Source organism: Schistocerca piceifrons, chromosome 1 (genome assembly GCF_021461385.2).
Source record: "Schistocerca piceifrons isolate TAMUIC-IGC-003096 chromosome 1, iqSchPice1.1, whole genome shotgun sequence".
Lineage (NCBI taxonomy): Eukaryota > Metazoa > Arthropoda > Insecta > Orthoptera > Acrididae > Schistocerca > Schistocerca piceifrons.
In genome coordinates this window covers 403,143,951-403,171,046 of record NC_060138.1, presented here as the reverse complement: position 1 = coordinate 403,171,046, position 27,096 = coordinate 403,143,951, and the positions used below count along the sequence as shown (strand labels likewise).

The 27,096-nt window shown below is 42.0% G+C and overlaps 1 protein-coding gene across 1 annotated transcript in view; it reads left to right on the top strand.

Annotated features, from left to right (window-relative positions):
- Positions 1-27,096, top strand: part of LOC124788618 (eIF-2-alpha kinase GCN2) — a 312,712-nt gene that overhangs the window by 16,566 nt on the left and 269,050 nt on the right. Inside the window, exon 2 of the mRNA XM_047255891.1 lies at positions 9,463-9,632. Within this exon, the coding sequence (XP_047111847.1) occupies positions 9,463-9,632 (170 nt within the window). The remainder of the gene's footprint in view (positions 1-9,462; positions 9,633-27,096) is intronic.

Below are 27,096 nucleotides of genomic sequence, written 5' to 3'. Positions count from 1 at the left end.
TGCATACGACCGAGGCACACAGGGCCAACACCCGGCATCATGGTGTGGGGAGCGATCTCCTACACTGGCCGTACACCACTAGTGATCGTCGAGGGGACACTGAATAGTGCACGGTACATCCAAACCGTCATCAAACCCATCGTTCTACCATTCCTAGACCGGCAAGGGAACTTGCTGTTCCAACAGGACAATGCACGTCCGCATGTATCCCGTGCCACCCAACGTGCTCTAGAAGGTGTAACTCAACAACCCTGGCCAGCAAGATCTCCGGATCTGTCCCCCATTGAGCATGTTTGGGACTGGATGAAGCGTCGTCTCACGCGGTCTGCACGTCTGGCACAAACGCTGGTCCAACTGAGGCGCCAGGTGGAAATGGCATGGCAAGCCGTTCCATAGGACTACATCCAGCATCTCTACGATCGTCTCCATGGGAGAATAGCAGCCTGCATTGCTGCGAAAGGTTGATATACACTGTACTAGTGCCGACATTGTGCATGCTCTGTTGCCTGTGTCTATGTGCCTGTGGTTCTGCCAGTGTAATCTTGTGATGTATCTGACCCCAGGAATGTGTCAATAAAGTTTCCCCTTCCTGGGACAATGAATTCACAGTGTTCTTATTTCAATTTCCAGGAGTGTATTTCTTCCGGTACACTTTCCTCATCATATTCTTCACTTTTAAACCACTCTTTATCATCTACGTGGAATGTCTTACAAAGATCAAATTTTTGGTTAACTTCAAGGAATAAACAGTTATCCCTTTAGTTACTTCATCTTCTTCGTTCTTATCTGTTTACTTCCATGTATTTCTTCTCATATTCTCTTATTGTTTCTCTCTTAAATTTCCAACGCACTCTGTGTTTTGCATCCTGGCACAGTTACCACTAATGCAATGTAGCTGTTGCTCCAAATGTGGGTTGTTAGTTATGTATAACAGTAGTTTGACTGTGTACTTCACATGTTGATCATCTGGACTCCATCACCAAAGCTGATTTACTGCTCTAAGTTAAAAAAAAAAAAAAAAAGACGACAACCTCCTCTACAACACATTTCAAGAATAAACATTCTGTGCCAGTTTTCCAGTTTTAGTGTAACATTTGATATGTCTTCCTATCCTTTCAATAAGTTGACACCTCATAATAATATAATGTGTTGTTACTTCAGTTTACCCCCCCCCTTGCAGGTCCGATGATTAGAATAGGCCTGAGGTATTCCTGCCTGTCGTAAGAGGCTACTAAAAGGAATCTCACACATTTCGGCCTTTATGTGATGGTCCCCTGTCAGGTTTAATCTCTATCTTTCTAAATTTTCCCGAAGAGTTAGCCAATTGGGGAAGGGCGCCTTACATAGTGCATCGTGGCCATCGTGCATTGAGATCTTTAGCCCACTTTTTCGTCATCGCCTTTTAGTTCCGCTCATTCTCCACCTCTTTGGCGAGGACACCTTCCTGGGTGCATATTCCACCTTATACTATGCAGAATCACTTTCTGCACCGACAATGACCATGGTCTTCTTAGCACCTCATATCCAGCACAATAGCCAGTCCGTTGTGGGGCCGCCATGTACCCTGTTGGTTGTAGCCCCCTGACAACACAGGGATCACTCTGCTGATGGCCTGTGCCATTAACTCACCACATATTTCACGGAGTAGATGCCCATCTCCCTGAGGCATCGGGACTCGAGGCAAGGGCCGCCTGGCAGGATGGCCCTTGCCGAGGCTGGGTGGTGGCCGTGGGGAGGGCTCCTGGTCAGAGTGGGTGGCATCAGGCCGGATGACACGCCATGAAGCATAGTACGTCATCTCTTGTTGGTGGTCCGCCGCCAGCCGTCTCTAAGCGGGCAAAGTCTAACTTCAATGCTAAGAAATATGACCCCAAATCGTTCCCCTCCCTGGCTACACCATGGGGGGAATGCCAGGCTAAGGATGGCAATGAAGCTTATTCGCCCTGGTACCTTGTATGTCCATGAAGCATTAGTTTTTTGTTGAGTATTTGGAGGGCAAGTTTGAGGAGGTGGAGGGCTTGCCCAAAATGCACTCTGTGTCAGTCTTGATAAAAACAGCATCCTCTGCCCAGTCATGGGCATTATTCGCTTGTGACAAGTTGAGGGATGTTTTTGTTACCATCACGCCCCATAACAGCTTAAATATGGTCCAGGGTATTATATTCCACAGGGACCTTCTTTTCAGTCTGACGATGGGCAGGTGCATCAATTTATTGCTGCGAGGTGTTCATTTCGTCCAGCGTTTCCATAGAGGTCTGAGGGATAATCAGGTTGCCTTCATCTTGGCCCTCGAGGGTGACTTATTGCCCGAGAAGGTTAAGTTGATGGTCTGCCGCTGTGATGTCAAGCCATATATCCCTCCCCCCCTGTGGTGCTTTAAGTGCTGGAAGTTTGGCCATATGTCATGCCACTGGACTTCCAGCGTCACATATTGAGATAGTGGACGTCCATCACATCCCAATACTCCATGTGTCTCGCCTCCCATCGGTGTCAGCTGCAGAGAGCATGAGTCACCTTACTTGCCAGACTGCAGGATTTTACAGAAAGAGAATTGTGGAATATAAGACCCTGGGCCAACTGACCTATACTGAGGCTAAGAGGAAATTTGAGCGCCTACATCCTGTGGCTACAACCTCCTCTTATGCTGCCACTATGAGAACAGTTGTCACCCCATCAGTTCCTTGCATTCCTGTCGCCTCTCAGTACCAGAAGACTGCACCTGCCCCCTTGATGGTGGGGGGTACTTCCCTCCCTGTTGCTTCTGCACCACCGCACCACCTACTTTGGGAGCAACACCCTCCCAACCATCGGGGATATCAGTCCCCACCTCTGAGCTGGAGAAGCGTAAGTCTTCTTCGGCTCCTCTCGCTAGGAAGGGGTCCCTTTCCAAGTTTCTGCTAGTGGGAAAGATGACACTCGCCAGTGGCTGAAGAGCCCAAAAGCATCTGGTTGTAGGGCTTCACGCTCATCCTCAGTCCCAGAGACTGAATCAGTGAAGTCCTCCCAGCCAGGGAAACCCAAGGAGCAGCGAGAGAAATCCAAAACAAAGGTCCCCCTCTGTATCTGCGGATGAAGTGGAGATTCTGGCATCCGCTGAGAACCTAGATCTCGCCGGACCCTCAGAGACAATGGATATAGACTGGTCAGGCAGAAAGTCAGTAGCAGCAGGTGACTCTGAGGCATAAACTGCCTTATCAAATGTTCCATGCCTTCCCAGTCTCACGATGACGAGACCCTTCAGAGGAATTGCGGCGGTTTTTTCCACCGCCTGGCTCATCTATGGCAACTGTTAAGCTCTACACCTGCTTTTTGCATTGCCGTCCAGGAAACCTGGTTCCCGGCAGTGGGGACCCTTGCCCTCCACCGCCTAAGGGATACTACAGGAACCGTGGTGACTAGAATCAAGTGTCAGGTGAGTTTGCGTTTTATGTCCTCAGCTCAGTCTGTAGTGAAACTGTGTCACTTCAAACCCCTCTTGAAGCTGTGGCTGTCGGAATAGTATGACGTAGCAAATAACTGTCTGCAGTGTATATATTCCTCCAGATGGTGCAGTACCCCTGAATGTATTAGCTGCACTGATTGATCAACTCCCTAAACCTTTCCTACTTTTGGGAGATTTTAATGGCCCTAACACCTTGTGGGGTAGCACTGTGCTTACTGGCCAAGGCAGAGATGTCGAAACTTTACTGTCTCAGTTCGACCTCTGCCTCTTAAATACTGGGACCGCCACACATTTCAGTGTGGCTCATGGTCATTACTCACCCATTGATTTATCAATTTGCAGCCCAGGACTTCTCCCATTTATCCACTGGAGAACACATGACGACCTGTGTGGTAGTGACCACTTCCCCATGTTCCTGTCACTGCCCCAGCATCAGGCCCATGGACACCTGTCCAGGTGGGCTTTACACAAGGCAGACTGTGAAACTTTCAACTCTGCTGTCACCGTTGTATCTCCCCCACTTGGTAACATCGATGTGATGGTTGAGCAGGTGACTACAGCAACTGTTTCTGTGGCAGAAAACACAATCCCTTGCTATTTAGGGTGCCCCTGGTGAAAGGCAGTCCCTTGGTGGTCGCCAAAAATCGCTGAAGCAATTACAGAGTGTTGGCGAGCTCTAAAATGGCATAAGCGGCACACTTCCCTGTGCACCTCATAGCCTTTAAAAGGCTCCGTGCCCGTGTTCACCAACTTACCAAATGACAGAAGCAGGAATGTTGGGAGAGATATGTCTCGACCATTGGGTACCATACGTCACCTTCCCAAGTCAGGGCAAAAATCAAACGTGTTTTTTGGGTAACAGACCCCAACAGGCCTTCCCCGTGTTACATAAATGGCGTGTTATCTACCGACGCAAATGCGATTGCCGAGCACTTTGCTGAGCACTATGCTTGAGCCTCTGTGTCGGAGAATTACCCCCCAGCCTTTTGCACTCTCAAATGGCGGCTGGAAGGGAAAGTCCTCTCATTCACTACACGCCACAGTGAATCCTATAACGCCCCATTTACAGAGTGGGAGCTCCTCAGTGCTCGTGCACATTGCCCCGACACAGCTCCTGGGCCAGATCGGATCCACAGTCAGATGATTAAACATCTCTTGTCTGACTACAAGCGACATCTCCTTATCATCTTCAACCAGACCTGGTGCGATGGTGTCTTTCCATCACAATGGTGGGAGAGCACCATCATTCCAGTGATCAAACTCAGTAAAAACATGCTTGATGTGGATAGCTATCGGCCCATCAGCTTCACCAACGTTCTTTGTAAGCTGCTGGAATGTATGGTGTGTCGGTGGTTGAGTCGAGTCCTGGAGTCACATGGCCCACTGGCTCCATGTCAGGACAGCTTCTGCCAGGGTTCCTCTACCACTGATAATCTTGTGTCCCTAGAGTCTGCCATCCGAACAGCCTTTTCCAGACACCAACACCTAGTTGCTGTTTTTTTTTTTTTATTTACGAATAGTGTATGACACCAGCTGGTGACATCATATCCTTGCCACATAATATGAGTGGGGTCTCCGAGGCCTGCTGCCAATTTTTATCCAAAAATTTCCTGTCACTTCTTACTTACCGTGACCAAGTTGGTGCCTCCCATAGTTCTCCCCATATCCAGGAGAATGGGGTCCCACAGGGCTCTGTGTCTCTCTATTTTTAGTGGCCATTAATGGTCTACAGCAGCTGTAGGGCCATCTGCCTCACCTTCTCTGTATGCAGACAACTTCTGCATTTCGTACTGCTCCACCAGTACTGGTGTTGCTGAGCGGTGCCTACAGGGAGCCATCCACAAGGCACAGCATGGGCTCTAGCCCACAGTTTCCAGTTTTCGGCATGTGTTATTTCACTTCTGTTGGCGTTATACCATTCATCCAAAACCAGAACTTTACCTTAATGACGATCCACTCACTGTAGTGGAGACCTATCAATTCTTAGGACTGGTTTTTGATGCCCAATTGACTTGGCTTCCTCACCTTCGCAGCTTAAGTGGAAGAGCTGGCAGCACCTCAATGCCCTCCGCTGCCTGAGCAACACCAACTGGGGTGCAGATCGCTCTACGCTGCTGCAGCTCAACAGAGCCCTTGTTTAATCCCGCCTTGGCTGTGGGAGTCTGGTTTATGGTTCAGCGGCACCCTAAGTGTGGCATTTACTCGAGCCAGTACACCACTGTGGCGTTCACCTAGTGACAGAAGCTTTTTAGGACGAGTCCGGTGACCGGCATCCTCTTGGAGGCTGGAGTCCCTCCGTTGCAGGTTAGGTGTGCACAACTGCTGGCCAGTTACGTTGCACACGTTCATAGTTCTCCTGCGCGTCCAAATCACCATCTCCTTTTCACACCTATGGTGGTTCATCTCCCGCATTGGCGGCCTAGGTTGAGGCTTCCAGTTGCAGTTCGTGTTCGATCCCTTCTTTCCGAACTAGAGTCCTTGCTTTTACCAATATACTTGAGGTCCATTCACGTACACCCCCATGGTGTACACCTAGGCCGTAGCTTACCTGGACCTTTCACATGGCCCTAAGGACTCAGTTATCTCTGCGGCTCTCTGCTGCCACTTCCTCTCAATTCTTGACTTGTACCCAGGCCACGAAGTGTTTTACAGCGACTGCTCAATGGCTGATGCTCACATCAGCTTCGGATACATCCATGGAGGACATATTGAACAGCATTCCTTGTCCGATGGCTACAGTGTTTTCACTGCCGAGCAGGTGGCTATATCTCATGCTCTTGAGCACACCCGTTAATGCCCTGGGGAGTCATTTCATCTGTGTACTGACTCCTTGAGCAGTCTACAAGCTTTCGACCAGTGCTGCCCTCATCATCCTTTGGTAGCAACCATCCAGGAGTCCTTCTATGCCCTGGAACAGTCCAGTTGTTCAATGGTGTTTGTCTGGACCCCAGGTCACGTCGGAATCCCAGGCAATGAACTTGCCAACAGGCTACACGGAAACTGCTTATGGAGATCAGCTTTTCTGCAACTGACCTGCATTCAGTACTATGCTGCAAGGTTTTGCAGTTTTGGGAGACGAAATGGCATAATCTCAGCATGCACAACAAACTGCATGCTATTAAGGAGACTACAAATGTGTGGCAGTCCTCCATGCAGGCCTCTCGCAGGGACTCCGTGGTTCTCTGCCGGCTCCGCATTGGCCACGCTTGGGTGACACATGGCTACCTCCTGCACTGTGATGACCCACCTCAGTTTTGGTGAAGTGCCCAGCTGACAGTGGCCCATACCTTGGTGAGCTGTCCTCCTTTGGCTGCCCTGCAATGGACTCTTCAATTACCGGACTCGTTGTCATTAATTTTAGCTGACAACACTTCACCAGCTAATTCAGTTTTACATTTTATACATGACGATGGGTTTTATCATTCTGTATAAGTTTTAGTGCATGTCCTTTGTCCCTGTGTGTTCTCCACTCTAATGCTTTTAGGGTGGGTGTTTTAATGTGGCACAGAATGCCTGGCTTTTCCTTTTTATTCTCGTGGTCAGCCAGCCACGGCCATCTGCTCTCTTGTTTTTACCCCTTCTATCTGTTTCTTGCTTATCTCTGTGGTTTTCTTTTCCTGTTTTGCCCATAGTAGTGTTCATTATCCTTCTGTTGTTCTTATGTTATTCCTTTCTCCTGTTATTGTGCTGTACGTCTCCTTTCTTTTCTTATTTCTCTTGTGAAATTACCTCGCAGTTTGGTCCCTCCCCCACCCCTCCCCCCCTTTAAACCAACCAACCTTCAGTTTACATCATCATACTGCTTCACAGAAGTTTCTCTAGCTTTCTTTACAACTTGCATGTATTTTTATATTTTTGTGGGAAGTCTGTGCATTGCTAGGACAGGATGGTGATCTACAGAATACTTATTGCTGTGTCCAGACAGGTATTTCATCTTATTAAATCACTGCAATCACCATCTTATGCTGAAGTCATGTGTAGTCCTTCAGTATGGCTCTGTATGTGGAAAATGAAATAAGAGCAACATGCAGTTTGTGACTGTTTATAGTAGGCATATTATTTTATGTTTTTATTTTCTTACTGCGTAATTTTCTTTTGTTGAGAGTGCCATTCATCGGTAAGATGATGTAGGGACATGTCTCACTCCTGTGAATTGCTATGTATCACTACAGGCCAGACTTGTCTACTGAAAACTGCTGCAGCATATATGTTAGGAACTGTAGATACTGGTTGCTATTTTTGGAATCCTATCAGTAAAGCTGGGATTAAGGTTGCAATTCTTGAAAACCCTACACTACACATTGACAGACCGAAGTAAATTTTTATTTGCTTTTTCCAGCAAGTGTGGATTTGGAACTGATCAGTAGCACATGTAGCAAAGATTGATTTACCCATGGTTTGTCAACAACACATAATCCTACAGCACTTGCAGTTCTCATAGATGCCATTAGAAGAACTGTAACTGATTTTGAAAGTGATTCCCAAGAAACTGTTGATAAAGTGAAATGTGTAAAGAATGAAATGTGTTGGAATGTAGTATTCACAGAACACTCATTTGGTTGACACGACTTGCAGATTCAAGCAGCCTCATAGTGAGATGTGGTTTATATGTTGCCACTGCTAAACCTTGAATTATATTTTTCTTATCAGATGTAATTCATTTTCATTAGCATATTTTCTTTCTCCCACTACCTATTTTTCAAAATATTTTTGTAATGTTTTCCAAGGTAATTGTGATGGGGTTGGCACCATCAAGTTAGATTGTAGCATACAACCACTGCTCTAACAAAAGCTGCACTTTTTTGACTGTAGTATACATTTTGAAAGTCTGAATAGCTTCACGAGTAAGTGGTCAGATAGCTACAACAGAGCACAGACTGATAGACTAGAGGTAAACATGTGAACCTACTTGAGCTATGTGTTTGTTTACATTTGATACAGTAGGACAGAAGTTTGTGGGACCTTATCTCCTGACAATAGGACAGTGGTTTGTGTCATCATTACTATTTGATCCACTCCCACCTGTATTATGTTGTTGAAGTCCTCTCTGTAGACACTTCATAGCGCCACAGAAAAAGTATTAGTTCCATTAAAGGAAGGCAACATTCGTGTCATAATTTGGCAACTGTAATACTAAAAATTATTTGCACACATCAGAAAATTTGCTACATTATCATTAGTAACTTAGCAAAAACTACACCCCAATGTATATACTTGCTCTGGATGATTTTGGTTGAGTTGTCTTAGCTGCCTCATCCTGTCTACAAATGTGTATAGACTTGGTTTGAATTGGACAAGTGTTGGGCAGGAAATCAGCTATGGCACTTTTAGTGAAACTGCGCCAGTGTTTACTTTAATGACTTAATGAAACCACAGAAGTCCAAGATTGGTTATCTGGACAGGGGTCTGAACCCTACTCCATCCAAATATGAATGAAGTACATTAACACTACGTCTCCTTGATAGGTATTTTCATCGTAAGAGAAACAACCATTGATGTCGCACACAACCAGAGACTAAAGACAGCATACATCTTGTACCAGGAACAATTGCATTACTTCAGTATAACATGTTTTTGTTCTATTACATTGCTTAACAGAACCACACAAACTTGTGCTAACACTACTTCACTCATAACATTTCATTACTCTTCTTGTGTCATACTCAACGTGCATGCACTTCTGCAACAAATTGGGGGGGAGGGGGGGGGGGGGGTTGACGACACACCTATGGGGCATACTTAATGTAGAGGTGAGTGAGAAAGATCAGTGACAAGTAGTCTACTTTTAACTTTTAATGGCAGTGAAATGGATAGATTGAGGCAGAATCTGCATTTGAGATCACTAGCACAGAAGCACTCTCTCATTAAAACTATCACTTTGCATGTGCCCCATTGCCATGAAGCAATTTTAATTGATCAAAAGAATGGTGTTTTGAAAGATGTGATTTAGGAATTTGGTTATTGTTTAATATAGGGGGCTGTCTGTATGTTTATATATGAATAGTATGTCATCTTTACAGGCTATATTTGTAGAGGAGCTTAAAGATTTACGTCATAATGATGCCTGGAATATTTGGCGCCCATTGGACATAATAATAACACTGACTCCTCAGCAAGGAAGTTCTGGTCGCCATGAAGTTCATGCTCAAGTTGATCTCCATGTTATTTGTTCGGAAAATTATCCCGAAGAGTGAGTATGATTTTGCCATCGATTTCACTGTTGAAGGAATGATTTTTGTGTTCTAGGTGATTTTTTTTTGTGTATTGTGTGTGTATAAGCAGTTCTTCAGTGTTTCAGTTTTCACCATTTTGCAGCTGCAATGGTACTGTCACTTGCACAAAGGGCAATAGTTTCGGGCAATAGTTTCCTTAATACATGAAATGTGATGCAAGCAAAGGGTGGGACAAAACTGGTTTACGATCTGAATATATGTAACATGATACAAGCAAAGGGTGGGAGAGAACTGGTTACCATCCTGCCATTTCTGCATCTGTAGTCCACAAACCTTCATGCAGTGTATGATGGAGGCTACATAGTGTTATGATTGTTCACCTCCAAATGCCATAACTGAAAGGACTATGAGGGAGACGCATTGTAGCTATGCCTCCATAAAACTTCAAATTTCTATCATCATGAAGATTACACAAGATGTGTAACGGAGGGAGTTACAGTTTTCTACGTGATGTGTGTTGGAAATGAGCTCTTGATATTTTAAGAATAAATATTTATTTGGTAAAACACATTCTTCATCTAGCATCTGCACTGGTATTGACGATTCACACACCATTTGTAGTCAGGTTTCTGCTGCAGGGTATTTTTGGGAGCTTGTGGGTTGCATTCTGCTTTGTGTGATAATACAAATATTTGTTCGTGTTGTATCATAATTTGTTTGAGGTACTTTTTGGGCGATGTGTGGCAGGTGGGGCTTGGCACAGCAAGTATGGCATAGAGCCTTAAACTCTTTAAGAACTGTGTAAGGGCCACCTCAGAACAAGCAACATAGAAAATTGCCAATGAAGAATGTGCAACAATGGAATTATGAACATATTTTTTATAATATTGTTTTTAGAGAGTGTTCAGAATACTTCCACAATCAAATCATATGTGTACAAGTTTATGTAACAAATGTGTGCGAGTTTGAAGTTAGGAGAGCTCATTCAGTATAAACATTCTTTATTCAACATGACTTTCATTCAAGAAGTTGCCGGTGTCTTGGTAGCATGTGTGTTCATCTAGGCAGTGAGCTAGTTTTGTGGCATAACTCCCAGCAGCATGCTTGGCTCTGCAGCAGTGCTTGTGTATGTTAGGATGTTAGGCAGCAGTTTGCTGCTTCAGTGGAATAGTTGCAGCTGCTGGAGTGTTTGTGCCGACACATCAGAGGTGTACCTGTGAGCTGGCAAGCTCACATATCAGGAGCCATGAATGGGTCAGGCATGCGGATGCCATGTGCTGACTGGAGAACCTTTCGGAGTTGCCTGGAGTGCCACATGAAGTCAAGCCATAGGTGGTATTCTCTTGATGACACCAGCTCGAGGCCCAAAACCGTCAAGTGTAGTGGTGACTTGTAGACCAGCAGCTAACTGATTGGTGCTGTTATCGGAAGCCCCAGAACCAGTTGCAGCACAGGTGTTGCTCAGGGCTGAGTGGCGACTATTTATGGTTCCTCTGGCCAGGTGTGTTTTGACAGGAACCTACCTCAGCTTGTGTATGTGGCTGAAGAAGTACATTGTGCCAAATGTGGAAACCCAGCCCACTCATACAGCAGACTGCGTTATTGTGTTGTGCTGTGTCAGTGAGAGACTTCTCAGTAGCAAAATCGTAAAACAGTAGTCGTGATGTTGTTTGCTTTCATTTTATTATTCATTGACTATTCTTCAGAGTGTACATGCTGCGGGAATATCCCAGGAATTTTTTCATCCGGGAGAAAACTGGGAAAAAACCCAGGAATTTTTTAGAATTCTGGGAAATTTTCATTGTTTTAGACTTCAGTTAAATTTTTGTAATTTTGACTGGTAAGAACTGATAAACATCAAAATGTGTCAGACACTTTAGGATGAAAACTGTGAAATATTTCGCAACAACAAACTGCTGCTGACAAGACAGTGTGACATCACACCTGTGTACATAAAGTTCGTTTGAGCAGTTGCTTCTGGGCTCATGCCTGTGTGTAGTTGTGTTGTGTACAGGCAGTATCTTCTCCTGTTTCTGGCAAAGTGTGGCTGTTAGCTGTATCAGCAGTAGCAACAAGCAGCCAGATGCCAGCCGGAAAAATTTTCCTGGCGCACCCAAGCTGCCAGATTGCCGCATGCATATAGCAGTCTGGGCTGTAGTAGAAGGGGGTTAATATCCATGTAAGCCGTGTTTACGTTTAGTGATTTTACTGTTTCCTCTTCGTTTACACTTCTCGTATCAAATGAAAACAAAACGGATTTCTGTGTGGTTGGGAGCAATTAAATGAATTAAAATACATTCACATAATTACAGAAGGCTAACATATATTATTAGTTTCAGTTTTTTAATTTTATTTCCACATTTTTGGCAGTCAATCGCCTTGCAGAAAAATGAAGTTTTTTTTCTCGGTTTGCTAAATAAATGGGGCTTCAATCTTTTCCCCAAAGGCAGTCAATTTATTAGAAACGAAGTGTTTCATTCCGCACTGTTGGCTAGTTTCAACTGTTCACTGAATTTCAAGTGCACCTTTCCATCTTCTGGCACGTATGCCATTATGCCATAATAAAGAACCAAACATGAGATGATACAGTACTGGTACTCCAAGAAAATTTGCTTCCAGGAAACCACACTGAAATCTTAATATCAGGTGGGACCTACTTCATTGTGAATCTGGACATATGAATGTGCACTTTAAGCCGAATTATGCATTTTAGTCTGGTGTACAAAATTCCGATACTGGAGTATCCTGTTTCTTTTATGACGTCACGTAAGAACTATTAAGACTATATATGTATGAACATATGGGCTTCCTCTGTCATCGTAGCTGCCCATGTGCAGTAATGCCTGTTTTCTGAAGCTATCTGGCAACTGCTGAAATGAAACTATTTCTAACAGGTTGCAAGAAAATATTGCGAATAGTGCTTTGAAAAGCATTAGTTTCAGAGTAAATTTCCTTTTATGCAAGATGAATTATGTTACGTGTTTCGAATGTGCAATGAATTTCTTAAATCACTGAGCATTTGACTCTCATTTAAAACTTAACTCATTGAGGACTAACTACTTAGAAGAATTTAAAGCCCAGAAGACCAACATAATGTCATCGTTTAAAATTTTACGGACACATTGGTGTGGTGTACCTTAAAGTGTAACACACGCAAAAAATACCACTTTTTATGTGAAAGCTTAGCTTTTCCTGTAGCTCATTAATCTTCAAGACGAATATTATATCCTAAAGCTTAACTTTTCCTATTTGTGTGTTCACACTACTAAACAGTGATGTTTCTGTTGGCTGACTATGTGTCACATGTGCTATGCTCTGAGTATCTGCTGTCATTGGCTGGCGAGATCACGCGACATAAGCTATGACGGGCTTACAAAAGCACATTTCAATCTCGATTTGAATGCTTCGGAAACTAAAATGCTGTTATCCATACTTTCGTAATATGAATACAAAGATGTGCAGCCTATCATAATATGAAAATATGCAGCGTAAATATTGCTGTGCATCACAGCTCTTTCCATATCAGGTTCTTCTTTTTCCCACCCTCCCCCTCCCTGCTCCCTGAGTCCCTGAGTTTTTTCGTTCTCTGAAGTTCCACACTGGTGTATAAAATCTGTACCATTCAAAGTATTGATATTTTAACAGCTCCAAGGGAAAGCATACTATCAATTAAAATGAAAAAAATGTATTTTTCACTGTGGAAGAAGTGTATTTTAACGTGGGAAAAAGTGGATTTTTAACTGAGAAATCCAAGAATTTTTTTCTTGTCCACGTATACACCCTGTTCTTTTAAAGTTTTGAAATGACTTTCAGCTGTATTATACAAATATGAGCATTATTGCATGAACTTGCTTTCAGTGTGGAAGCATTCTGAATACTCTCTAGAACCGATCTTCTGATATTTTACAAAACTTTTCATAATTCTGTTGTTGGATATTCTTCATTGGCAAGTCTCAACATCACTTATTCTAAGGGCCCCTTACAAGTCCATGAAGAGTTGGAAGATCTGTGCCATGCTTACTGTGACATAAAGACATCTAATGGTGAATTTCAACTACTGCATGCTGCGCAAAGAGTATCTCAAGCAGATGGTAATACAACACAAATATTTGTACTGACACATTGTTCATACAGTATTTGAAGCATACTTTCTGATGTAACATTGACAAAGAACTAAGTTTACCCATGACAGGAGTACAAAAAATGTCACACCTCTGACTCGTAATGGAAAAAAATTGTACACCCTCAAAAAAAATTCTATACCCTCAAACTAGCACCCATTGGCAGGATATCATAAGTGGCTTGCATGCATGCCCCTTGACAGGTTGTGAAGTTTGGTCCATGGCTGTTGTCGCAGCAGTCCTCTCCCTCTAGGGGAATTCGATCCTTTGAATTGAAAACTGCTGCTAAACCCGTGACTCACTTAAAATAACATACCACTATTTTGTTTGTATTCTCCCTTGCTCCTGCAGTGCTTCTTTCTTGCATTCTTATTTACATTTTCTACATAGATGGTCCTCCTCCTCTGTTCGTTGTGTCCCACAGTGCAAGGTGGCTAGTACACCTACAATTGTTCAAAACTAATGGTCGACCCACTGGATTGGTAAGTAATGGACTGGAACTTAATATGTTTGTTTCTTTGTGTGTGTGTGTGTGTGTGTGTGTGTGTGTTTAGGGCCCTTTGCCATTGATGGACATAGGCTATATAAGCAAGGTTAAAATGGCACTCGGCGATGAAATTCCTACTACAGTCAAACTTCGATACAACAAATTTCATGGGACCATGAAAATTAAATTGTTTCTACCAGGGTAGTTGTTATAATGAAGTTTTATCATCGTGACTCAGAGCAAGGACCCATGTTTTCGTGGCTCAGAAGTACATTATTGTTTTTAATTTTCTGATGAAAAATTACATTAAAAGACAAATGATGACACAGACTTTTGTTCGCTTTCATTTATTAATTTAGGGTGTATACGACCCAGGACAACCGGGAAATCTGCGAAAAACCCGGAAATGTTTTCATCTGGTAGAAAAGTGGGGAAAAACTTGTGAATTTTTTGAAATTTCAGGAATTTTTCATTGTTTCAGTTTTCAATTAGTTTTATGTAATTTTGACTGGTAAGAACTGATAGTCTAGCAAAGAATGTTACTGTATCCTGTTACTGGAGAATAATACTGCAGCAATAAAACATAAATGAGAGAAAAAACCAAAATAAAACTTTCGTTACAAAGGAAATGCGCCATTTAGAGAACAAAACAGCGTGCGCGCACAAGTGTCTGCAAACAGCAAAAATATGTCAACGGCCTTAGGGCGAAGACTGTGCAATGCTTTGTAACAATTAACTGTTTTCTATGAGTGTGACGTCACAACTGTTCACATTAGATTTGTTTGAGCAGTTGCCAGCGGGCTCATACACATGCACAGTTGACTCGCGTATGAGCAGTACCTTGTCCCGCTTCTGGCTAATTGAAGTGTGGCTGTTAGCTGTATTGGCAGTAGTCGCAAGCAGCCAGATGCTAATGAGAAAAAATTTTCTGATGTGCCCTAGCTGCCAGATTCATGCATGCGCAGAGTTGTGGTGGGGGGAGGGAGTAGTCTCCATGTGACCCTTGTTTATGTTAAGTGATTTCACTGTTTCCTCTTCGTTTACAGCTCCCATGTCAAATGAAAACAAACGGATTTCTGTGGCTGGGAGCTATTAAATGAATTAAAATACATTCACATAATTATGAAATGTATTATTAGTTTCAGTTTTCTGATTTGATCTTATTTCCATGTTTTTGGCAGTCTAGCATTAATCACCTTACAAAACAATGAAGTTATTTTTGTTAGTTTGCTGAAGAACTTTGGCTTTATCAATCTTTTCCGCTGAGGCAGTCAATTTATTTGAAACGAAGTGTTTCATTTCACAGTATTGGTTAGTTCCAATTGTTTGCTGAATTTCAGGTGCATGTTTTCATATTCTGTCATTTATGGCATTATGCCACAATAAAGAACCGAACATGAGATAGTACAGTACTGGTACACGAAGAAAATTTACATTCCAAAAACCACACTGAAAAGCTTAATATCAGGTGGGGTCTACTTCATTGTGAATCTGGACAAGCCAATGAGCACTACAATTATGCATTTTATTATGGTTTATGAAATTCTGAGGCCCTTCGAGTATCCTCTGATGTCCTGTTTCTTTTATGGCTTAGTGTAAGATCTCTTAATGCATTATACATGTGAACGTGTGGGCTTCCTACATCACCGCAGCTGTTCATGTGCAATAATGCCTGTTTTCTGGTGCTTTCTGGCAACTGATAAAACGAGCGTATTTCTAACAGTACTTGAGAAAGTACTGCGAATGGTGGTTTGAAAAGCATTACTTTTAAGTAAATTTCCTTTTATGCAAGATGAATTATGTTACGTGTGAGAATGTGGGATGTGTTTCTTGAATCGCAAAGCGTTTGACTCTCGTTAAAACTTAAAACTTTGAGGACCAGCCACTTAGAAGAATTTTGAGCCCAGAAGACCAGACATTTATGTCATTATTTTAAATTTACAGACACATTTGTGTGATGTATCTTAAAGTATAATAAAAAAAAAAAAAAAAAACCTGTTTTTCCCCTAAAGTGCTGGGAAGTTCTACACCAGTGTATAAAACATTACCCGTTCGAAGGTTTGATAAGTTTTACAGTTCCAAGGAAAAAATCGATCGAAAACCTACTGTCACTTAGCATGGAAAAAGTGTATTTTTGCCACCCTGCAATACTTTATCAGTACAATATCTTACTCTTATGTACAAAAAAAAATACACTTTTTTCCTTTGTTTCTATTTCTTAAAGATTGCCCTGTGAGTACTGTCTTTACCTCCACTAACACTGGGGATTGAAGATGCTACTTGCTGAATGGTTTCCAACTGACCTATTAGCTCCATCAGAGGAGGGGGTTCACATTTATCACATCACTGTCATGGTCAGAATTATCAACAGGCGAATTACCCTTTAACTCCTCAATGACAGCTTTGTTGGTATATGCTTCAAACACCCAACGCTTCATCATCCACTGACAAGTATTCAACTACTGAAGCATCTATTGTTTTACCAGTAACTGCTGAATAAATCTCCAGATCACTTTCAATATCATCCTGTGTTATTTCATCCACTACGACATTCTCACCAATATCTTCACTTTCGGAAATTCTTGCATTTTTCCAGCAGTTCACAATCACATTCGGCTGTACATTGTTCTAAGAGCTAGCAATCATGTCACAAGCCTGCTTCACATTGAAACTGTAGGGATTGCTCACTTTTCTGGCAGTGTTCGCGATCATGCGTTGAACTAAACATGAATGGTATTTTGTCTTAAAGTTCTTAATTATCCTCATATCTAGTGGCTGAAGACTCGAAGTACAGTTTGGTGGGAAGTAGCTCAGTTCAACGTTCTTAAACGCTGGCATGTTGTTATGCACACTAAAATTATCCATCAGCAATGCAATTTTCTTATTCTTCATTGACATCTCTTTATCAAGCGAATCAAGTGAAAGCAACCACTAACCAAAAGGAGTAGACATCATCCATGCTTTTCGATTTGCCTTGTAATTGACTGCAATAAAAGAAATTACATTTACAATACAACTGTAGTAAAACATTACAGCTGAAGCTATACTTTACTGAATTAACTTATAAATTAAAAGAAGGTAAAATAAAATGTACGCGCCCTCTTACCTGGTAAGCTTCTTACATTTTTGAAGCACCATGGGTTAGCTGATCGTCCCATCACCAGTGGTGTCAAATTTGTGTGTCCCTGATGCATTGCTGCAGAGAACAGTTAGTTGTACTTTACACTGCATCCCTCCTTTACACTTTTCTCCTCCATCTGGTATCAGTTGATAAGAAACACCATCTCCTCTGCGTTGTACAAGTTTTCAGGACTGTATTTTTCTAACAGTTTATACATTGTGTTTTTCCTCCAAAATTCATCACCTAAAGGTGCTGACTTTTATTCTACTTATCTTTGCAGTCATCTGTTACTTGCCTTAAAATTAGAATCACCAAGCAACTTAGCAAAATTTAAGACTTTTTGACTGGTACATTCTGTGCACGCATCTCGTTAAACCGCCACAGTGTAGCACTGTCCACATCGTCAGCAGCAGCTGTCTTCATTCTTTTGCATGAAAGGTTAAATTTGTCACCTATGAAACTTTCTTCAGTTTCTTTTCACTTTTTAAGGAATGCAGCTAATGTTGGTTGTGCAAGTCCATACTTCCTCGACACGTCTACTTGTTTCATTCCATTATCAACGTCTTTCAAAACCTCCATTTTTGTCTCAATTCTTATTTGTTTCCGAGTTCCAGCCATTGTCCAAACCTTAGTGAAGTCCAAAGTGTTTACATCAACAAAAAACATTCACAGATTGCAAAAACCATGGAGATAAGCTGTGTATGAGCCCAACAAAACACTTCTGTCTGCTACTGAAGCTCAACTTTGGACTAACTGAACACTCGTTCAAACAAAGGAGCTCTTTGACGTTTGCTGCTCAGCACAGCTCGTCCAAGGCTGTACGCTATTCTCTTTACCGCTAGAATGAATCCAGTACTGTAGTATGTAGCAAAGCCTCTGGAAATAAAGCACAGAAAGTCTAGTAGCTAAATAAACAATACCTACCACTACAGTGAGCTGCTTAGAAATAGGAAATAGTAAATTCCCCAAAATTTTGTCTTTGTTGTAACAGGGTGTTGCTAAATTTACTTCATCGTTGTAATGACAGGTAATTAACATAGTACATATAGGAAATCAGCTGGGGCCATATAAAATTATCCCTGCACCCGGGTTTATCATTGTATTGGTAATAATTATATTGAGGTTTGACTGTATCATGATCATTTTCTGATACTTGGTTTGGTATTGTTCGATGTTTGTGAACATGTGTTCCATACCATTGAGCCCATTCTGTTTGGTTATATGCTTGTCGAGAAAATTGAGCATGGTGATGGCTAGGGTGTTGGTCAGGTAGGTCTGGAGGAATATTGGGCAAATTCAGCTGGGGATGTGTCAGAATTTGAGTTGTGGTCCCTGTTATCATTGCTAGAAGCTGTCAGAATTTGAGTTGTGGTCCCTGTTATCATTGCTAGAAGCCGAAAAGTCAGTCCCAAGACGTCATAGTGAGTTTGATTCAGTAATATTCAGGTGCTCCATAATTCTAAGTGTTCTCTTTCCCGTGAGCATACCTTTGTGTAACAAGTGGTGGTAATAACAATTGGGCCGTACAGAGTTCATCAAGGGAGGTCCTACTTTCTGAAAATAGGGTTGTGCTGTATGGTTGTCCTGTCAGCATTCTCCCTCGTCTGTCCCCCATAGAAATAGTTCAATAGCTCTATCTCGCATGTCTCCATGATAATTTGAACCATCATGAAAGGAACATGCAAAACTCACTGTACATGAAAACTACCATAATTTCTCTAATGCTACACTACTTGCCAACTGTGATTTACTTTCTCTTCCAATGTTCCATATAAATTTACATCGTGAAAATACTCATAACTATACTTCACTTACATCTCGTGCCTTCCAGAGCTCATTACAAAATTATGACCCCCCCCCCCCCCCCCCCACACACACACACACACACACACACACACACATACATACACACACTAACAAGACCCCAGAATAAATTAAACATAATGTCCCCAAAGTAACTGTTAACATATCACAATATTGAAATTCATCCACACAGTGTAACCTCCAAATTAACATTGTCACCTGGCTTAGCTCTTAAGTCTTATTGCATAAGGCAACATATACTGGGTGGTTATAATTATACTGAGACTCCAACAGATATACAGAAATCTGCAATCACATGGGCATAGAAGTTCACTGTTTGACAGAAACTTTCCTTATTTAACATGTTGTTGTTGTTGTTGTTGTGATCTTCAGTCCTGAGACTGGTTTGATGCAGCTCTCCATGCTACTCTATCCTGTGCAAGCTTTTTCATCTCCCAGTACCTACTGCAACCTACATCCTTCTGAATCTGCTTAGTGTATTCATCTCTTGGTCTCCCTCTACGATTTTTACCCTCCACGCTGCCCTCCAATACTAAATTGGTGATCCCTTGATGCCTCAGAACATGTCCTACCAACCGATCCCGTCTTCTGGTCAAGTTGTGCCACAAACTTCTCTTCTCCCCAATCCTGTTCAATACTTCCTCATTAGTTATGTGAGCTACCCATGTAATCTTCAGCATTCTTCTGTAGCACCACATTTCGAAAGCTTCTATTCTCTTCTTGTCCAAACTATTTATCGTCCATGTTTCACTTCCATACATGGCTACACTCCATACAAATACTTTCAGAAATGACTTCCTGACACTTAAATCTATACTCGATGTTAACAAATTTCTCTTCTTCAGAAACGCTTTCCTTGCCATTGCCAGTCTACATTTTATATCCTCTCTACTTCAACCATCATCAGTTATTTTGCTCCCCAAATAGCAAAACTCCTTTACTACTTTAAGTGTCTCATTTCCTAATCTAATTCCCTCAGTATCACCCGACATGTTATAACATGGAAACTAATTACTTTACGAGTACCAAGCTTGGTAGCATTAATGTCCAGGATATGGGGTGCATGATTTCCATGTGTCACAGTGCCACTGTACCATGATGTCGTGTTGTATTGTAAGGCACCACGTATACTGTTTGTATATGTATACGTGTATGTCATCGTTGTCGTCTCTTCTTTCCCACGTCGATATCAGAGCGTGAGGAATGTTTACACAGCCATGGTACCACCTGATTCCAGAATAGCTGGCTTAATATAGTATAAAGATAGTGGGTTTCAAGGCAGCATTATTTAAGTGTGATTTTGTTCATCACTTAATCTTTGAGATTCTAAGAACTAGCTACTCTTAATCAGGCCCAAAACTCGGCTTGTAACGAGAGCATTTACGATCAGTCTGTCACAATATTAATAATACATAAGGCTCTACAACACTATAAGAAAATATCATTGTTCATGAAATAACAAAATATATGAATAAACATCTTTATATCTTTCCTTTTATTCAATCAAATGCTTTCAAATGTTTATTTTGCACCAACAGATCATTCACACCTCGATGTAGAGTGTAAATGTGTGCAAAAAATCGTACACTGTTTCTGCTGATAACCACTGTTTCTGCTTTTGGGTTGCTAGGCTACGCCGATCAACCGGATTTATATTGAATTTTGAAATTACGTCCTCCATAGTGGCTCATCAACAGCGGGATAACCATCAAATATTCCACCCTTTCATGATAATTAAGAATTCACGTAAATTGTATTTTCGCTAGTTTAAAGCAAACCATCGGTGACGCGAAAGCAGTCTTGATACTGTGACACAATCGCGCCGCTTGCTAGCCTGTCATAAAATTGACCTGCATACATCTACAATCAATTACAAAGTCATAATTTGCCCCACACGATTGTGTGCAATTGAACTTCATCAAATAAATTATTTCTCGAATCGTAATCACTGATCCCGACACTGATCGTTCATAAACGCGTAATTAACACTCTTTTTTTCTAAGAGTAATAGAATGATGTCACATCATTTACTTAGTTATTAAATTATTATTCCAAATGACCTCAAACATTTATTGTCGTTATATTTTAACGGTTGTTGTTGTTGTGGTCTTCAGTCCTGAGACTGGTTTGATGCAGCTCTCCATGCTACTCTATCCTGTGCAAGCTTTTTCATCTCCCAGTACCTACTGCAACCTACATCCTTCTGAATCTGCTTAGTGTATTCCTCTCTTGGTCTCCCTCTACGATTTTTACCCTCCATGCTGCCCTCCAATACTAAATTGGTGATCCCTTGATGCCTCAGAACATGTCCTACCAACCGATCCCTTCTTCTGGTCAAGTTGTGCCACAAACTTCTCTTCTCCCCAATCCTATTCAATACTTCCTCATTAGTTATGTGATCTACCCATGTAATCTTCAGCATTCTTCTGTAGCACCACATTTCGAAAGCTTCTATTCTCTTCTTGTCCAAACTATTTATCGTCCATGTTTCACTTCCATACATGGCTACACTCCATACGAATACTTTCAGAAATGACTTCCTGACACTTAAATCAATACTGGATGTTAACAAATTTCTCTTCTTCAGAAACGCTTTCCTTGCCATTGCCAGCCTACATTTTATATCCTCTCTACTTCAACCATCATCAGTTATTTTGCTCCCCAAATAGCAAAACTTCTTTACTACTTTAAGTGCCTCATTTCTTAATCTAATTCCCTCAGCATCACCCGACTTCATTAGACTACATTCCATTATCCTTGTTTTGCTTTTGTTGATGTTCATCTTATATCCTCCTTTCAAGACACTGTCCATTCCATTCACTGCTTTTCCAAGTCCTTTGCAGTCTCTGATAGAATTACAATGTCATCGGCGAACCTCAAAGTTTTTATTTCTTCTCCATGAATTTTAATACCTACTCCGAATTTTTCTTTTGTTTCCTTTACTGCTTGCTCAATATACAGATTGAACAACATCGGGGAGAGGCTACAACCCTGTCTTACTCCCTTCCCAACCACTGCTTCCCTTTCATGTCCCTCGACTCTTATAACTGCCATCTGGTTTCTGTACAAATTGTAAATAGCCTTTTGCTCCCTGTATTTTACCCCTGCCACCTTTAGAATTTGAAAGAGAGTATTCCAGTCAACATTGTCAAAAGCTTTCTCTAAGTCTACAAATGCTAGAAACGTAGGTTTGCCTTTCCTTAATCTTTCTTCTAAGATAAGTCGTAAGGTCAGTATTGCCTCACGTGTTCCAGTGTTTCTACGGAATCCAAACTGATTGTCCACGAGGTTGGCTTCTACTAGTTTTTCCATTCGTTTGTAAAGAATTCGCGTTAGTATTTTGCACCCGTGACTTATTAAACTGATAGTTCGGTAATTTTCACATCTGTCAACACCTGCTTTCTTTGGGATTGGAATTATTATATTCTTCTTGAAGTCTGAGGGTATTTCACCTGTTTCATACATCTTGCTCACCAGATGGTAGAGTTTTGTCAGGACTGGCTCTCCCACGGCCGTCAGTAGTTCCAATGGAATATTGTCTACTCCGGGGGCCTTGTTTCGACTCAGGTCTTTCAGTGCTCTGTCAAACTCTTCACGCAGTATCATATCTCCCATTTCATCTTCATCTACATCCTCTTCCATTTCCATAATATTGTCCTCAAGTACATCGCCCTTGTATAGACCCTCTATATACTCCTTCCACCTTTCTGCTTTCCCTTCTTTGCTTAGAACTGGGTTTCCATCTCAGCTCTTGATATTCATACAAGTCGTTCTCTTATCTCCAAAGGTCTCTCTAATTTTCCTGTAGGCGGTATCTATCTTACCCCTAGTGAGATAGGCCTCTACATCCTTACATTTGTCCTCTAGCCATCCCTGCTTAGCCATTTTGTACTTCCTGTCGATCTCATTTTTGAGACGTTTGTATTTCTTTTTGCCTGCTTCACTTACTGCATTTTTATACTTTCTCCTTTCATCAATTAAATTCAATATTTCTTCTGTTACCCAAGGATTTCTACTAGCCCTCATCTTTTTACCTACTTGATCCTCTGCTGCCTTCACTACTTCATCCCTCAAAGCTACCCATTCTTCTTCTACTGTATTTATTTCCCCCATTCCTGTCAATTGCTCCCTTATGCTCTGCCTGAATCTCTGTACAACCTCTGGTTCTTTTAGTTTTAGCCAGGTCCCATCTCCTTAAATTGCCACCTTTTTGCAGTTTCTTCAGTTTTAATCTACAGGTCATAACCAATAGATTGTGGTCAGAGTCCACATCTGCCCCTGGAAATGTCTTACAATTTAAAACCTGGTTCCTAAATCTCTGTCTTACCATTATATAATCTATCTGACACCTTTTAGTATCTCCAGGGTTCTTCCATGTAAACAACCTTCTTTCATGATTCTTAAACCAAGTGTTAGTTATGATTATGTTGTGCTCTGGGCAAAATTCTACCAGGCGGCTTCCTCTTTCATTTCTTAGCCCCAATCCATATTCACCTACTATGTTTCATTCTCTTCCTTTTCCTACACTCGAATTCCAGTCACCCATGACTATTAAATTTTCGTCTCCCTTCACAATCTGAATAATTTCTTTTATTTCATCATACATTTCTTCAATTTCTTCGTCATCTGCAGAGCTAGTTGGCATATAAACTTGTACTACTGCAATAGGTGTGGGCTTCGTATCTATCTTGGCCACAATAATGCGTTCACTATGCTGTTTGTAGTAGCTTACCCGCATTCCTATTTTCCTATTCATTATTAAACCTACTCCTGCATTACCCCTATTTGATTTTGTGTTTATAACCCTGTAGTCACCTGACCAGAAGTCTTGTTCCTCCTGCCACCGAACTTCACTAAATCCCACTATATCTAACTTTAACCTATCCATTTCCTTTTTTAAATTTTCTAACCTACCTGCCCGATTAAGGGATCTGACATTCCACACTCCGATCCGTAGAACACCAGTTTTCTTTCTCCTGATAACGACATCCTCTTGAGTAGTGCCCCCCCGGAGATCCGAATGGGGGACTATTTTACCTCCGGAATATTTTACCCAAGAGGGCGCCATCATCATGTAATCATACAGTAAAGCTGCATGCCCTTGGGAAAAATTACGGCTGTAGTTTCCCCTTGCTTTCAGCCGTTCACAGTACCAGCACAGCAAGGCCGTTTTGGTTATTGTTACAAGGCCAGATCAGTCAATCATCCAGACTGTTGCCCTTGCAACTACTGAAAAGGCTGCTGCCCCTCTTCAGGAACCACACGTTTGTCTGGCCTCTCAACAGATACCCCTCCGTTGTGGTTGCACCTACGGTACGGCTATCTGTATCGCTGAGGCACGCAAGCCTCCCCACCAACGGCAAGGTCCATGGTTCGTTGGGGGGATTTTAACGGTAATCAGAAAAAATATGATTTATTATCTGAAAATATAACATAACAGATCGCAAATCGCGAGTAACTAAATGACAGCTTTGCATAGCGTAGGGACTTAATCACGCAAAACTATATAAAGAAATGCCTGAAATCTCAATTTTTCCATACCAGCTGACAGATACAAATAAGATATTCAAGACCTCATAGATGAATCCCGACCTGTAATGTTATACCACCTTCCGGTTCCAACTATGGCCACCAGGTGCCTTGACCAGTCATCATGATTCATAGTTTTACAGACCTGACCAGTCGCAGTGCACTTGTTGATGTGTCAACATGAGCTTGGACAAAAGGAGCAGACTATTATCGGTGAAGCTCTATTATCAAAATAACAGTAATGCTGCAGCTGCACTTCGATAATATTGCCAGCTGAAAGGATTACTGAAGGGTCCTCTTTCTCCACTGCTGTGCAGAGCAGTATGAAGTAGTTCGAATCAACTGGAGAACTGGACGTCAGTCTGGGAAAAGGCCGACAACTGGTTGCGCCACAGGTGGTCGACGAAATCACTTTTGCTATGGCAGACAGTCCTGTGCATAATTCCCGATCATCAGGCAGTGCGCGTGCTGTGTCATGACAGTTGAACATCCCATGGTCAACTGTACAGAAGGTGCTTTGAACCATTTTCAAATGGTATCCATGCAAGATCCATATCATAAAGCAGCTTGCACCACAGGACGCATACCGACATTTTGACTTCACTCTGCACTTTCCTGCAAGGTTGAAGTTGCCGAAGACTGGCCCTGGACCATCCTATGGACCGACGAAGCTCATTTTTTTTTCTGACTGGTAGGGTGAACACTCAGAATTGCTGAGTATTGGGATATTCACCTCCAGTCACTGTGCATGAAGGTCCATTGCATGGTGTATGTGTCACCGTATGGTGTGGCTTCACGGCTTTGTTCATCTTTGCCCATTCTTTTTTGACAGGTTGGCTCTCAAGGATCAAAGACATGCTGTGTGACTGGCTAGTGTTACTGTGATATGCTCTGCCATCATGTCATACCCACCCTAGAGGAGAGAGACGCATCAAACTCAGAAGTTTTCATGCAAAATGGGGCCCCATTTCACATTGCTTGTACAGTTCACTGCTTCTCCGAAATAAATTTGGAAATGATTGAATTATCAGCCAATCGTTTCCAAATGCTTGGCCATCACAATCACCTGGTCTCACTCCCTGTGATTTCAGGTTGTGGGGCTACCTGAAGGACAGGGTTTACTAGGGAAACATTCACACATGTACTGATATGAAGCACAGCATATCAAGAGAGGTAGGCAGCATACCTATGCACATACTTCGTTCTGCTGTGCAGAATGCAGTCCTGTGCCTTGAGATGCTTTTGGACACTGATGGGCGCCATAGTGAGCCCCTTTTGTAGCAGTAATGGTACCTGTATGTAACGGTATGACGTACCGTAGCAGCACATTAAATGTGTTTCAGTTGAGTTTCTTCTGCATTATTTCTGTTCCCTATGTCCTTGACATTAATGCTGCTGAGCTTGGTACTTATACGGTAATTAGTTTCCATGTTATAACATGTTAAAAAGGAAAAGTTTAATTATAACCACACAGCGTGTGGACTATACAGGGGCAGTTTGCTCAACTTTCTGTGTCATCTCCCTTCTGCTTCCTCCTCTCTTTTCTGGGACGAACTTTTTCATCATTCCCTTTGGGATGTAGGATCTGATTAACATTACCCACTTTCGTGGGCAAATGTGCAAATGTAAAAGACAAAGGTTTAGAGTTTGAATCTCAGTGTGGCGCACAGTTTTAATCAGCCATTTCATATCAGGGCACACTGCACAGTGACAGTCTCATTCTGGAACTTACTACATGACTGAATTACTGGCCTAATGTAAACCAGCCTTTTACTACCTCATACGACAATAGACCCCTACTCTTGTGAACCTTAGGATTATGTGCTGCCACAAGGGAGGGTAACAATGTATCCCATCATAATGATGTCTGTTGATGTAATTACTTAACTTCTTCAGATCAACTTGCTACCTTCTTGCATTTGCTTGTGAGTGTAATCACTTGTCCTTAATATATGAATATGTAATAACTGACTAAACTACTTCATTAATGCTATTGTGAAATTGTTGCCCTGGCTTGTAATGAACATTTCTGAAACCTCGAACTTCAACAACCAATGATTCACCATAGTCTTGAGCCATTGTGTCTGTTTGCTGATTTGGAACAGCCACCATCATGTACTGCAAAAAGTGATCCATACTACATAGCAATTCCCTGCCCATTTTTGCCCAAAAGGACCGCTCCGCCGAACTGTCTTCTGATGACCTCACCCTCCGTGCCCAGCGGCTAATCATATCAAATGGTTTACCTTTGCAGCAGAATATGCTGATGACTCAAGTCAGCACTTTGTTTGTATGGAACATTATTGTTTTTATGCTGCACCACATCCTGCTTGTGTGTTTGCCACCAATATTGTTTGACTATAGGTTGTTCTGTGATTTTTCATCTTCTATGGCCTGCT